Below are 16,129 nucleotides of genomic sequence, written 5' to 3' on the forward strand. Positions count from 1 at the left end.
ATGGAAGGGAACGTTTACTGACTGTAGATACGGGTGCATCCCATTCCATCATTCGATCAGATTTAGTCAACAAGAAGATAAGACCATTGCTTGGAGCAAAATTACATACAGCCACGGGCGAGGACACCCAGGTAATTGGAGAAGTAGAATGTGAAATAGCAATTGGGAACGTCACGGTACTACACAATTTTATAGTGGCAGGTATTGTTGATGAAATCATAATTGGAGTGGACTTCTTAATCAACCAAGGCATCAAGATCGATATGCAAAGCAAGACGATGCGATATAAGAACATGGATGTGCCACTTAATTTCGGCTACGAGAGAGGCTACAGCAGTAAACGAGTGCAGAGAGTGAAGAGAGTCAGCAAATACCACCAAAATCAGAAGCAGTCATCTGGGCAAAGGTTGATGGAGATTGTGGGACAAACAAATTGTGGGTTGTCGAAGCAGCAAACAAATCAGCACTGAACATACTTGTAGGAAAAACGCGGGCTATGACAAAACAAGATGGACGTATTCCGGTAAGAGTACTCAATAAGTTCAAGTCACCACTCAATTTGACCAAAGGAGCTATTTTAAGAAGATGCCAAGAGGCTGAAGTCGTTATTAACTGTGAACAGCTCCAGGAACACGTTTCATCTAGTAATACTGATCTTTCAAATGACATCACGGCATGGACTGAGGGGCTAGAGGAAGATTATCAGAGTAAGGCAAAGCAACTGCTCCTAAAGTACGCAAACATATTTGACCAGGATGGTTCCAAACCAGGCCGCACCAATGTTGTGAAACATCAAATTGACACTGGAGACGCGAGGTCAAGCTCCACGTAGTGTTCCACTGGCGAAGCGGGAAGTTGTAAGTAAAATTATACAAGAAATGAGCGACAGCGGCGTCATCGAACCATCAGCTAGTCCCTGGAGCTCACCGGTGGTACTTGTAAAGAAGAAGGATGGAAAAATGAGGTTTTGCGTGGACTACCGGAAGTTTAATGACGTTACGAAAAAGGATAGCTACCCATTGCCAAGAATTGACGACACTCTGGACTCGTTATCTGGTACGGAATGGTTTTCCAGACTGAACTTGAAAAGCGGCTACTGGCAAGTGGAGGTGAAGGAGGAAGACAAAGAGAAAACAGCCTTCAGCGTCGGAAATGGTCTTTGGCAATTTACAGTAATGCCCTTTGGACTATGTAATGCACCAGCTAGTTTCGAGAGACTCATGGATCAGGTATTGAAAGGACTACATTGGAAAACATGCTTGGTGTACCTGGACGACATCATCGTATTGGGCGAGAACTTTGATGAACATCTTAAAAACTTAGATGAAGAGAATAGCTGGCGCTGGTCTGAAGTTAAGTCCCAAAAAGTGTGCGCTGTTTAAAAAGGAAGTCAATTATTTGGGTCACAAGGTAACGACAGAGGGCATCTGCACTGCGAACGAAAAAATAGAGGCTGTAAAGGATTGGCCAAGACCACAGAACCTACATGAATTGAGAAGTTTCCTTAGGCTGTGCACATATTACCGCCGATTTGTACCAAATTTGTCCAGCGTAGCCCATAGACTCCTTGAGCTTACAAGAAAAAAAAAAAGCTTTTGAATGGAATAAGGAGCAAGAATTGGCTTTCCAAACATTGAAGGAGCGTTTGTGCACTGCCTCAATGTTAGCGTATCCGATTCCAGGAGCACTATTTATTCTAGATACAGATGCGAGTGGATATGCTATAGGAGGCGTTTTATCACAACTGGTCGATGGACAGGAGAAAGTAGTTGCATATTACAGCCGTTCGATTGGAAAACCAGAGGAACTACTGTGTTACGCGGAGAGAGCTGTTGGCATTGGTAGAGTGCATTAAACATTTTCACAAATACCTCTACGGCCAGCGATTCCGTGTCAGGACAGATCACGCAGCGTTGAAATGGCTTCTGCAGTTCCGTAATCCGGAAGGACAATTGGCACGGTGGATCGAGCGACTACAAAGCTATGACTTTTCCATTGAGCATCGAAAAGGTAGTACCCATGGAAATGCCGATGCAATGTCACGAAGACCATGTTGTTTGGAATGCAAGCACTGTTCAAAGGCCGAAGCAAAAGAAGACATTATAGATGTCCGGCTAATGACTATAACGTGTACGGATGAATGGGACAAGGAACAACTAAGAAAGTGTCAGCTAGAAGATACACATCTGCCACATGTTATGCAAGGGCTTGAACGAATCGAAAGACCAAGCAGAGAGGAGATGTCAGCAGAGAGTCCCATTGCGAAGTCATATTGGGCACAGTGGAACAGTTTAGAATTGATATCCGGTTGCTTGCATCGAGTATGGCAGAGTGAGGATGGTCAATGCAAGAAGAAACTGATAGTTGTTCCCAGAAAGAGGATTCCTGACGTGCTCAGCGAGCTGCACAATGGTCCAAGTGGAGGTCATCTGGGAATAACGAAGACACGCGAGAAAATTAAGCAGAGATTCTATTGAGTTGGTTGCCGTCAGTCGGTCACCGAGTGGATTTCCAACTGCGAGGTATGCAACAGAGCGAAAGGGCCCAAACCCGAAGTCATGGCCAGATGAAGCAGTATATTTCAGGTGCACCATTTGAAAGGATCGCCATGGATGTCGCAGGTCCATTTGCTACTAGCAACCGCGGAAACAAATACGTACTGGTGGTTATGGATTATTTCAGTAAATGGCCAGAGGTATACCCAATCCCAAACCAAGAAGCAGAAACAGTAGCAGAAGTGGTTAAAAACGAATGGGTTGCAAGGTATGGTGTACCAATGGAGTTACATTCTGACCAAGGCAGGAATTTTGAATCAGCTGTTTTCCAAGAAATGTGCAAGAAGTTGGGCATTCGAAAAACACGGACAACTGCATTGCATCCTCAGTCCGATGGTATGGTGGAACGTTTCAATAGAACATTGGAGGAGCATTTAAGGAAAGTAGTAGACAAGTACCATAAGGACTGGGATACACACATATCATTATTCTTGATGGCCTACCGATCGGCAGTACATGACACAACGGGCCAAACTCCCGCAAAGGTAATTTTTGACAATGACCTTCGACTGCCAGCTGATTTGTAGTATGGGATATATGCCGATGCGGAGAGGAATGTCAAGAAATCCACTGGTGTCTTGGAAGAAGAGCTAAGAGAGATACACGATCTGGTAAGGCAAAGATTATGAGTGACAAGATGAAAGCGAGGTACGATAAAGTAATTAATTCGGAAAGGTTTCAGGAAGGAGATTTGGTGCTGCTATACAACCCACAACGAAAAAAGGTTTGTCCCCGAAATTGCAGTGTAACTGGGAAGGCCCATACAAAGTTGTAAAACGGATCAACGATGTAGTGTACCGCATACAAACCACTACCAAACCAAGAACCAAAATGAAAGTGGTTCATTTGGAGAGGTTAGCAGCGTTTAGATCGAGAGATTTGTCTGATCGGGACGATCAGACTTAGGTGGAGGGCAGTGTTACGAATATTAGCAAAACTAAGGGGTGATGCTATCGTCTCTAAGCCGATGCTAAGCAGTGACGTGAATTCACATCCATAGATCAATCATTATGTATCTACATAAACGAAACAATAATTGCGTCTACACATATGTACCATGTACGAATACGGGCAGTGGAGAGTCAATACACAAACACATGCATATATCTGAGATACTCCTGAAAGTATGCAATGAGAAAAAATACAATTGTAGTTACAGCTGAGAAGTTTGTGAGCTGCTGGACTAGTATATTCTGGAAGCGCCTAGAAGATGCGAACGTTGAAATCCGAGAGTATAAAAGGCGGCAATTGTAGAGGCGCTGGAATTCAGTTTGATTTGAGTTTCGATTAAGACGATATCTAGCGACCAATAGCAGTATTATTTTGAAAGTCAGTTTCATTTGAGCTATCAATCAGTTTGGTTATTAAGCCAGCTAGTTGCAAAGTATAAGTGTTATTGTGAAGTACTTTAATAAAGGCCATTTTTCCATTATTCAATATTGGAGTTATTTATTCAACAGTTTAGTGATTCGAACTTAGCAGAAGGGCAAATAATAGGATTTGCAAGTAAATTCGTTACAATATTATCTGACAATTTAAAAAAGGAATAGCGCCCACGGGCGTTTTTTTCCTTTTCTTGACGGGCGTTATTTTCCTTTTGAAAATTAAAAAATTACCGCAAAATAACTAATTAAAAAATACACGTAGGCGAGAATTTTCTGTTATATTATGTAAATAAATACAATTTAAATTTTTTTGTGCATTGAATAAATACACGGAGTTTAATAAAAAATATAAAATGTGAATATACTACCGTAGTCACTTTAACCACAAATCTATAATATAAAAATAAGTCGGGTTTTCCTTCCTGATGATATAACCCACGAACTGATTTCCACGGTTTTGCATCCGTTGGAAAGGTCTCGGGCTTCGTGAGGTTTAAAGCAAAGAAAATTCAGGATCGAAACACAGGGTCTCGAGATATAGGCCAAAAAGTGGACCCGGGTACCCCTAGAATGTGTTTATAGAATATGGATATCAAATGAAAGCTGTTGATGAGTGCTTTAGTAGAGGGTAATTTTCATACCCCTGGGTGACTAAGGTCTCGAGATATAGGCCAAAACGTGGGCCCGTGAACGCCTAGATAGAGTTTTTACATTATGGGTATAAAATTGATGCTGTTGATGAGTGCTTTAGTACAGGGTAGTTTTCATACCTATTGGTGAGTAGGGTCTCGAGATATAGGCCAAAACATGGACCCGGATACACCTAGAATGTGTTTTTACATTATGGGTCTCAAATTGAAGCTGTTGACGTGTGCCTTAGTCCAGAGTAAGTTTTACACCACTGGGTGACTAGGGTCCCGAGACATAGGCCAAAACATGGACCCGGATACCCCTAGAATGTGTGTGTGTTATGGATATCAAATGAAGGCTGTTACTGAGAGCTTTAAAGTAATTTTCATTGTGATATTCGATTTAGTCGCATCAACCTGGCAAAACCGATAAATATGCATGCGAAGCCGAAATAAAGACATGAATTAATAATACTCACATACCTATTTACATACGTCCTATTCGATTTGCCTGAAATTTGGTATATAAATTTGCCTATATTAGTATTTACGATGCTTTTTTCCGGGAAGTAGACCAGAGACGAACTAGGACTGCGATTAGGACTAGGACTGGGACTGAGACTGAGACTCGGAATGGGACTGGAACAAAATACATACCACCCTCTGGGACTGGCAATAAGATATGAAGAAGAATGAGAAAAACTTGAGAGAAGAGAAAAAAGAGAAGGAGAAGGAGACTGAGAAAGAGATAGAATGAGACGAAGATAGAGATAGATGAAGCGAAAAATACGGAGGGAGGAGTGAACACAAAGATTAGGAAAAAGTGTAGAGGGGCGAGGGCAGATTTGGACGGAAAAAGCTTATTAAAATGTATGCAGATAGACCAAATTTAGGGCAGAACAACATCTTCCGGGTCTGCTAGTTACTTATAAATTGTTTATAACAATTGAACTGATTAGCACTCGTTGAGAAATCCTGAGATAATATTTATGCAAAATTTCAGAGATCAAACCTCTTTAGTTTCCGAATAAAATGAAATGGTCCCTTAATGTATAGCCAACCCTTCCGTTTTACTTTATTTTGAATTTATTTATTCGGTATTGTTATATTTTATTCTACTTTTGTTATATTTTGATATTTTTATTTTATATTGTTGTAATATATTATTAGTTTCCTTATGAAAATGTTTGCTGGGTTGGAGCTGTTTTGGTCGATATGTATAAAGAAAAAAACCAAGAGTTTTTACTTTTCTCTTCTATGCATTTCGAGGCATCCGCGTCATCATCAGGAAGTCTATTTATTTTCAAACAAACAACATGAAAATACAAAAGTAATCATTATTTTCAATAAACATTACAAATTCAACATTAAAACAATAACTCACAATAATTTAATTAGTTGTACAAACACAATAATATCACAGGACAATCGACATGATAAAAACAAAAATAGAAAATAAGAAAAATGAATGTGTCGATTGTCCTGTGATATTATTGTGTTTGTACAACTAATTAAATTATTGTGAGTTATTGTTTTAATGTTGAATTTGTAATGTTTATTGAAAATAATGATTACTTTTGTATTTTCATGTTGTTTGTTTGAAAATAAATAGACTTCCTGATGATGACGCGGATGCGTCGAAATGCATAGAAGAGAAAAGTAAAAACTCTTGGTTTTTTTCTTTATACATATCGACCAAAACAGCCCCAACCCAGCAAACATTATTAGTTTCCATTTTATTCCAATGTGAGCATGGAAATGTTTATAGTAAGTTACAAATGGTAATAAGCATGATACAAAAAATGGAGGTAGTTCCATTTAGTGTGACGTTAACCACTTGACTTTTGCGGGGGCAATGACAATTTCACCAAAAACAAGCTGGGTTGAAAAATGTTACGAATTTTCCAATTTTGATGGATTTCTTATTAACGGATACGACTTAATTACTTTCCTATTTATTTTAAATAAAAAAGAAAAAAATTAGCCGCATGCGTTGGAAATATTTTAATACGAATTATCAGCTTAGAAAAGAAGTTTTTAATAAGTTTTTCGAGCTCCCGAAAATTGCTTTGGTGGAAGAAACATGGATGGAAGTATACAAAGCAAAGGAATATAGCCTTAGTAAGTGTCCGTGCGTTTGCTCAGAACATGTTGACAAAACATACACGTTTGTCAATTGCTTGCTCAATGGAGGTCCTTTTAAAACGACACCGCAATTTCTAAAGAGTTTAGCATACTTAAACGCAATTTTTATGAAATTGAATGCTGATAAATTGGCTACAAGTCCACATTTTTAATTTTTTTATTTATTGTATAATTCAAGCGTAGCGCTTGAGGAGGGAATTGTTAAACCATTTTCTAGGGAGAATATTGCCCTGTAGTTTTGCAGGTTAGCCACTAGTTATGAGAGTTCTTTTGCCCCATATATGTAATACTCCTATATTGCTACAAAAGGCTAGGTACATTCCCAATCATAAGAGTGCCGATATATTGATGTTTAAACGTTTTTGTTTTTGTATTTAATAATCGAATGTATCTAAATTTAAATTTTTTCTTGTCACACTTATACTGCTACAATCACAAAAATTGTATAGGCTGTCTTGTTTTGATTTCGGATTCAAAACACATTGCGAGCATTTTCTATTAGCGATATAGGAGTATTACATATATATATGTTTTGTCACTTGTACCAGGGGTCACCTTGGGGCAGGCACTGCCTATACACATTCTATGTTCTTTTAGCACTGACATGGATGTGGCATCCCACAAAAGTAACAAATTAAACACCTACCACTCACTGCAGACTTTGGCGGTACACTTTTTCATGCCTGCACTGTAGAGGCATGATAATAGAGCCATGCTAGAACAACAGGTTTTTTCGTGTATTTTTAGGGGTCAAGCTGTCATAAAGATATGAGTCATTAACCAATGTATGATTCATTATCCACTATTTTTAAATAAAATTGCATATTTTACGTGCTAAAGCACATTATTATTGTCTCAAATGATCATTACGTTTTCAACCTGAAGGAAATTTCCATCCCGAAAAACCACAATTTCGCTTTAAACAGTAACGGTATGGCAACGCTTCCAGCAAAACAACAAACATTATGAAACTTCAAAAATCCCCAAATACGTGAAAAATTTTGAGTGGAACTACCTTCTTATTTATATCACGTTAATAGGTCGTTATTTCCTTTAAAAAGGCGATAACGCTCGCCCTTTAGAAAAAAAATAATGCGTTTATAACACTTCAACCATCGTAGGAGTGCAGGGTTCAAATCCCACTCCTGGGAGAAAAGGCTTTGAAGAGATTTAAAAAAAGGTATAATCGAAACAGCTGTCACATTTTACGTCCTGGTGTCACGTTGTTTAAATTTTTCCCAAAATATTAAATAAAAAATAAAGCCCGCTTGCGTTATTTTCTGATGGGCGTTACTTCCTTTTTGAAAAAGAAATAATGCGCGGGCGTAGGTCCAAAAAAAAAAACCAAATAACTCAAAACTGAATGGAACCCATTTCGGTGCTTGCAATGGCTTTCATGACATCCTTTTTTCAGATTATAATAACGTTTTCGCTTGCATCCCTTCATCACTTATATAAACACTAAATTAATAAAAAGTATTTAATGCTATATATTTTAGTATCAGAAAGAATTCCGCCGGTGCGAATTCGAAAGAAAACATGGAGAAAGGGCCGTTTTTGTTTTGAGTACAGGCGCTACCACAAGATTATGCCCTTATAATCCCATCGCTAATAAGTACGAATTTAAATTGGTGGCAAAGAATGTATTGGGGTATTCTGAACAAAAGTTTTCGGTGGGAAATCATGAACATGGTATGTTGTCTAAGAATGTTTTGAAAATTTCTTAGTAACTATGTAATAAATTTTGTATTATTTTAGTTATACCACCAAAGTTAGACATTAACGTAGCAAATATCACATCCAATAGCATTCATTTAGATTGGACGGATTCGCGGAAAGTTCAATATAAATTGCCCCTAATATATCATATTTATATTAAACCTCATACTCTTGAAGGCTATTACACAAAAAGCCCCTGCAATATTTTAGAATGTAATATGGCACTCACAGAACTTCCTTATGCAAATTGGAATTATACACTGACTGTAAAGGCACGGGTAAACTCGTCAATAATTCTTTGGAATGAGCCACGCTATATACATTTTGCAACCAAACCCCGTATACCAGATCGTGCACCAAAAACAGTTGTTGGTGGTTTTTATATTCATTATAATTCAGCTAACAAAGAAATCACGCTATATTGGGAAGAGTTGAGGAAATATGAGGAGAATGGACCAAAATTTCGTTACTACATTGAAGAGCTCGATATGAATGGAAAAGTGTGGTAAGTTCTTAATAAAAATTTGATAATCAGCTAGAGAAGATAGTTTTAAAATTTATCACCGCGAAAAAAACGCCTTAAGCTGGAGACATTGGTGCTTTATTCGTAATCGTATCGGTAGCCTTATAACAGCTGATTCGACCAACCTTATGAGAATCAATGCAATCGATTATTGGTGCCGCTAAGTTCGTAACCGTATCGTAGCCAACCAATTGGGTTTTGGTTTACCGTCGTAACGATAAACAGCTGATTACGTTAGGGATACGGATACAGCGATACGACATACCGCACCAATGACTCCGGCTTTAGTCATAACCATATTTTGACTTAACCATATCTATTGGGATCGGTTATTACTGCCTTAGCCTGAAAATGCAAAGATTTTATAACGAATCGCGCAATTAATAAGTAACATAGTAAAGGCGTATACACTTTGTATATCAAAAACAATAAGTAAATAAATTCACCAACTCAAATACTTTTAGGTTGTGGATATGGCGAAAAACTAAAAATCAAATAGTTGGCAGTGATATGGTTATGGCTAGGGCTTTATGATATGAATCAGCTGTTTTATATAGATCTAGATATGGTAAGTTTGCCATGCCATTAATACTATCCGGCAGTTTATTTGATAGATAATTGATCGATTTATGTATATTAAAGAGCCGATCAGAGTTAACCGGAGATGGTGAAACGGCTCTTAAGCTTCAACTCCATGGCGCCTTTCACCTCGTTTGTCACCTTCTGTCCTCTGTTATTAATATAATAATTAATTAATTACAGACCAGTAAAAGCAAACATAGGTTCGGTATGAGTCCGTAGTGTTACCCGAAGTTTGTTTGTTTAAACGGCCAAACTGAAAAACCTTGTCAAAAACCAGGACCTATGTTATAAAATAACTCCGTCCTATTGGCAAATACTAGGAGCTTCCTAGGACTTAAGCCACTTGGTGCTTCTAGATCGGACAGCTGTATCACTCCTAATAGCTCGAGTCTTAGCCTGGCAAGCGCAGGGCACGAGCACAGAACGTGCTCGATCGTTTCCTCCTCCAAACCACACTTCCTACATCTTCTATCACTGACCAAGCCTAATTTAAAGACATGTGATGCCAGAAGGCAGTGTCCAGTCAGAATACCCGTCATGAGTCTACAGTCCTCTCTTTTTAATGATAGAAGCAACTTTGTTAGTCTAAGGTTGTAAGAGCTACATATAATCTTCGACACTTTACAGCCCCGCGCTTGAACCCACGCCTTTCCTGCTTGGTCGATCATGTACACCTCTCGCCTTCGCTTAATCTCGCCCAGTCTAATTGGGACGTCTACGGAGGAAGCTTCAAGGGATGCGCCCTTTTTAGCTAGTTCATCCGCCTTTTCATCCCCATCTATTCCCATATGCCATGGGACCCAATATAGATACCCCCTCTAATTTTTTGAGGTAGGTTGTTTTTTGTGTGGCTTTCCACAAAACAAGAACTCCATAGTATAGAATAGGGCTTACAATCGCTGTAAAACCGCAATGAGAAAGAGAGGGTGATGCACATAGGTAGATTTTAGACATTTAGGCGGCCATAATTGAATTTATGAAAGTTGCCACAGTTACAAAAAAAGCACTCCCGCAGCTTAAGAATAGACAGAGGAACAATAATTCAACCCATTCCCATCCATCGCATACCTGGCGTTAGCTGTCAAGTAATCGGAAGTTAGCTATTTCTGAAACGCGTGTTATAGTTCTATGTGAAATCGCATGTTTTAAAGTGAATATTTTAAATTTTAAGACAATTGAATTAAGCAATTGTGATGGATTCTGATATTTCAGGTAAATACTAACGTTATTAATGGTGCTTGTGATTTTTAAAAGTTATAAATTGATAAAGAACCTATTTTATTTAGTATGTTAAAAAATATATATATGTATATATTTTTTATTTTTTTATTTTTGGTGTTCAAAACCAGTTTTGTTATGTTTCCAAGTCCGTCCAAGTGAAAATTAGTTTTGAACATGGTACTTGGCACAATTAGCTTGCCAACTGCATTAAATTTTGCTGCAGATACTTGCAGATAGGGGGTTAGATAGAGGGTTTGATACACCCTTGTTGCCGTACAAAAAGAAAAATAGCATCACTGCGCAGGTATTTTTTAATAATTTTTCATAAAACCAATTAAAAATTTACCCTAGATATAGACAGAACTAAGTTATTACACTTCTTGCTGTACAACAAGAAAAATAGCCTCACTGCGCACGTATTTTTTAGTGTTACACAGTGTAATATCTATTTTTTTAATATAACTGACTAATTACACAAATTATTATAATTTTGCATTTATTAAACAGTTTTGAGAAGATATAGGCAATAAAATATTTTTGGCTGACTAAAACTTGAAAATCTACCTATTTGCGATGCCGTTGAAGCCTTCTGTACCCTCTCATCCACGTTGAGCTTCCATGAAAGTTTACTCTCTAGGATAATTCCTAGATATTTTGTGCAAGGTTTCTCCTGTAGGCTCACCCCTCCTAACTTAGGCCTGATACAATTTGGGACCTTGTACCACTTTGTAAACAAGACCATTTTTGCGCACGTATGAATATCCCGAAGCGCCCGATCCATCAAAGAGCTAATCGTTGGAAGGCACTTTCCCCTTATGACAATTGCAACGTCATCTGAGTAATCCGTAAGTTTTACGGGTCGCTCATCGAATCGCCTGAGCAGCTGGTTGATGACTAGCGTCCACAGCAGAGGTGATAGCAGCCCTCCCTGCGGCGTTCCCCTGTCCACTGATTTTGTGGTCTCGTACAATCCCCATTGTGATGGAATCTTCTTGCAATTTAACATGCATCCGATCCATCTCGTTAAGGTTGGATGTACTTTAATGTAATTAAGACCATCCATAACGCCCATTTAGAAACATTATTGAAAGCCCCGGCAATGTCTAGGAAGACTCCTAGAGCATACTCCTTATATTCCAGGGCTTTCTTTATGTTTATTACCACCCTTTGCAGTTTGGTGTCTACCTACTTGCCTTTAGTGTACGCATGTTGTGTTGTGGAGAGCAGCTTTTCGTCCACGTTGGACTTTATGTACACATCTATCAGCCTATTAAAAGGTTTTAAGCAGAAATGATGTTAAGCTAATGGGTATATAGTCTTTGGGATACACGTGACCGATCTTACCCGCCTTTGGTAGGAAAGCTACACGAGCAGTTCTCCAAGAGTGCGGTACATGATTCAATCTTATGCACCCATCTAATATTATTTTAAGCCATTTCACGACCGCTCTACTTGAAACTTGTAGCATGGCCGGGAATATACCATCTGGGCCCGGCGATTTAAACTTAGAAAACGTCTTCACTGCCCATGCGATCTTGGTATCGGTTACCAAGCCTGGCACTACCCACTCCATGATCGAAGTGTGAGTGCTGTCTGCTGTCTCTTCTAAATCATTTCCCGATGGGAAATGTGTATCGAGAAGCACCTCAAGGGAATTCCTCACTATTACGTGACCATTCCTCGTTCCCTTTCTTTATTAGTCCCTGGACTATGCTTCCCCTTGCTAGCACTTTTTTCAACCGTGCTGTTTCGCTGGAGCACTCTATGTCCGTACAGAAACTTTTCCATGAGATTCTCGTCGCCCTGGAAATTTAACGGTGGTATATCCCTGTACTCGTCCCGACACGCTTCTCTTTCTTTACTTTGCTAGCGTAGATATTTCTTCAATACCATCCGAGGAGGTTAATTTACCAGCTACTGATGACGTCGAATTTAAATGCTTCCCGAATCCTGCTGGACAGAGGACAGATTTACTTAGTCGTTTGCTACATTCCTCCCTCATCTGGTCAATCATTTTATATGCAGTATGTTTAACTGATAAAAACTGGTTATTCGATGATGAAGCCATGCGATTTTAACTTGCCGCATATATCATGGAACACCTATGATCATAATATTTTACCAGTCTCATCTAAGACGTGTAACAGCGACTTTTTGTATGAAATATCCGACCTTTGTCTTAATCAGATCAATATTTTTCCAAATAAGTACGGACAATTTTTAGATTTAGCCTTTGTAGATGAAATATATAAATTCTCTGTGAACCGATGTGAGCCTCTAGTGTTACCTGAAGATGTTTACCATCCTTCCCTCGAGATAATTTACGAAACCATGGGCAACGTTTTTGGTTGCATAAATAAAACAGTTTTTTTTTTACCAGTCGTTTTGATTTTTCGAGAGCCAATTTCAAAAAATTAAATGAATAACTTTCTAAAATAAATTGGCCTCAATATAATGCGGATGTGGATCAGATCGTTTTTTATATTAATAATGTCATTTATAACTTGTTTGAAAAGCATGATTCAATTACTAGAGGTTTGTTCTCCAACTGACAGCAGAGCTTTGACACTCCCAAATTCTAAAATCACTCCGGGTTGCATTTCTGTAGGAAGGAAAAAGGGGAATAATTTTTCCCCATGATGGTAGGAATGGTAGTAGACTAGTATGAAAGGTAGTATGTTAATAGTTATCAATTTTGCATTTTAAAGTATATATGCTTACACGCACAGACGAAATAAATAAGTACATATGTATAATCGTATTACTGTACCTGAATAATTGGTCTCTCTTCGCTGCACTGCACTACTTTTTGCGCAAATAAAAAGATGATTGTTTAGATTTTTCAAGACGTTATAGTTCCAGTTTTTAATATTTTCTTTAGTTATTAATGATTTTACACAATTCACTTTTTTACAAACATTTAATAATAAATGAATTTAGCTTCAATATACATATATTCAAACTAAATTTATGTATGTATATACACGATTGGTATGCAAAGATATCCAAAAGGAGCGCGCCCGCGGTTGCCGGCTATTGGTTTTTGACTAGTTCGTTGCAGTGCATTATTTAGGACGATGGTAGTGGTCGTGTTGGCGCCGTTCCACTCGCCGCGCACGGCTGCGCGTAAGAAGTTCGCCGCCGTTGATGTATTGATAAAGGCGGCTTAAACAGTACCATACAGATACTTTCGCGGGGGCTGCGAATCTCTGCAACAAAACATATACATATTCAAGCTTTTCAAAGTTTGTATATCGACTTTGTATTAATTTCTTACAAATACATAATTCTTGTATGCTCACATTGTCCGTTAAATGCACCGGTAAGCAAGACAAGATTTTCACAGGTGCTGGGAATGCGAATTGGAGAAAATTCGCTTCAACCATTCGACAGAATATGGCCAAACCTTCAAATATTCATAAACAGTTTCAATGGAAAAAGTGATTTTATTATAAATATTTTCATTAACATTTTAATTTTAATTTTACTTTAATATAGTTAATTAGGTATAAGTGAATTTTAAAATATTTGCTACAACTTGGTTATTTTAACTGAAATATATATTTTGTGTTAAATAATTATCCATTCACAATTTGATTCTATGTTATAGGTGACTTAATTCTAAAATCATAACACGGCCTGGTTGTAAAAGGCGATACGCCCCCCATAAGACCTGAAAATAAATAAAAATGTTTACCAATCGCAATAATAATATATTAGGCGTAGCTTTACTACTTTATCAATATGCCTAGGGTGTGGAAACTGTACAAGTTGTGTTCGCAAATGTTAGTTGCTCGTCGGTTTGTTGAAAATTGTCCAATCCAGTATCACGATTGCCGCTAAGGATTCAGGTTCGCCCTAACCTCAAGAAGTTCATTTCGAAAATTGGTCCGATATGGTCGAGTATCAAGGGATGCGCATCACTGCCAGTTATAAAATCCAATTGCGATATTTGAAGTCGCAGTCTTAGAAACAGCCGAAATGAAAGCGCCCTTTGGCGCGATCATCAATAAGCCAGCATTGATGCTAATCGTAAAACTGTGCCACGAGAGTCATGACTATTAGTAGATAATTGATAGCAACTGTAAGTCACTTTTGTGCGTGACCAGCATGGAGCCACAAATGATTTGAACAAATCGTGCCGACGACGAGTATTAGAGTTACCCCAGAACAACAGTTACGAAAGTGTGACCATTTACAGTATTTCTCCCTCCCTCCGCAAGGAGCTGCTCCTGAAATTGTTTGAGCGATCCGCGAGATTTTGAGGCAAAAACCCCGGATCTTTCCAAATGGCCGAAACGTCGATTTGCTTAAATACGTATAAGCAAACCTATCCAAATATTTTTTTTTTTTTGCAAGCCTCCCAGATACTCATCCGCAACTTTATGATATTGTTCCAGATCGGCAAACATATTATTGACGTCAGCAGTATGTTTCCATATTCATTAGTTGTGGGCAATGTGTTATTCTGAAGTCCAGCTATTCAGTTTAGAGGTTTACGCCGATTATAATAGAGCCTACGCCGCCGCAGTCGATAAGGTGGTCGGCGTAAACCTCTAGAAGATATTCCCCAAATGGTCCCGATATAGTCTCAAAAGCAAACCCAAACTGATCTAGAGATGGTCACGAAATAATCGCGAATTGGTCTGCGGATAGTTGCGAAATGATACTGAAACTATGTGTTTACTTATTTAATTTTCACGGCAGAATAGAACACTAAAATATATTTTATATTAAATACCTTTTAAATAATTGTACAAGATTGCATTTATGCTCACTTTCAATAGCTTAAGTAGTTTCAAATACTTAATTAGTTACTTAAGCTCAGTTATTTCCTAAAACAACATTCTACATTTATTTAGGTTTATGTGCGAAAGACTGAAGCCATAGTCAGTGAACTGATTGGTATTAGTAAATCTATTTTCGACCAAGTTTTCATTTTTCATCACATACAGAAGAGACAAGCTTTTGCCACTTCACACACAGCATTGGTGCGGTCCCATTGAAGAAAAAAATGGCGAAATATTTTATTCAGTGGAAGACTAATTTGTGTGGAAACGACTCCAAAAATACAGTACATGGCCAGAAGGGCAAATTTTTATCTTCTTCATACACCAAAAGGACAATTGCGCATGTAAGCGGAAACATAATGGTCGAGATATGTTTCTCTTTGGAAGGTGTGGGTCCTTTATTTTGGATAAAGACCGCAATACTACTGTTGAGCTGACATATGAGTGGAAAAGCATGCCACTCACATAGAGTTATCACTTACTTTTCGGTTGATATTTCAGTGGTTCAGAAATGGAATTGTCACATGTATGCAATGGCCAAGTCAACCCCCCCCCCCCCCTAACCTCAACCCGATTGAGA

General features: G+C 38.3%; 1 protein-coding gene across 15 annotated transcripts in view; it reads left to right on the plus strand.

Annotated features, from left to right (window-relative positions):
- LOC137250391 (cytokine receptor-like) overlaps nt 1-16,129 on the plus strand; it is a 243,328-nt gene that overhangs the window by 181,927 nt on the left and 45,272 nt on the right. For all 15 annotated transcript variants that reach the window (XM_067783093.1, XM_067783085.1, XM_067783097.1 and 12 more), the window contains 2 exons: nt 8,214-8,406; nt 8,473-8,938. In XM_067783093.1, coding sequence (XP_067639194.1) covers nt 8,214-8,406; nt 8,473-8,938 — 659 coding nt within the window. The remainder of the gene's footprint in view (nt 1-8,213; nt 8,407-8,472; nt 8,939-16,129) is intronic.

Source organism: Eurosta solidaginis, chromosome 4 (assembly GCF_040869045.1).
Source record: "Eurosta solidaginis isolate ZX-2024a chromosome 4, ASM4086904v1, whole genome shotgun sequence".
Classification (NCBI taxonomy): domain Eukaryota; kingdom Metazoa; phylum Arthropoda; class Insecta; order Diptera; family Tephritidae; genus Eurosta; species Eurosta solidaginis.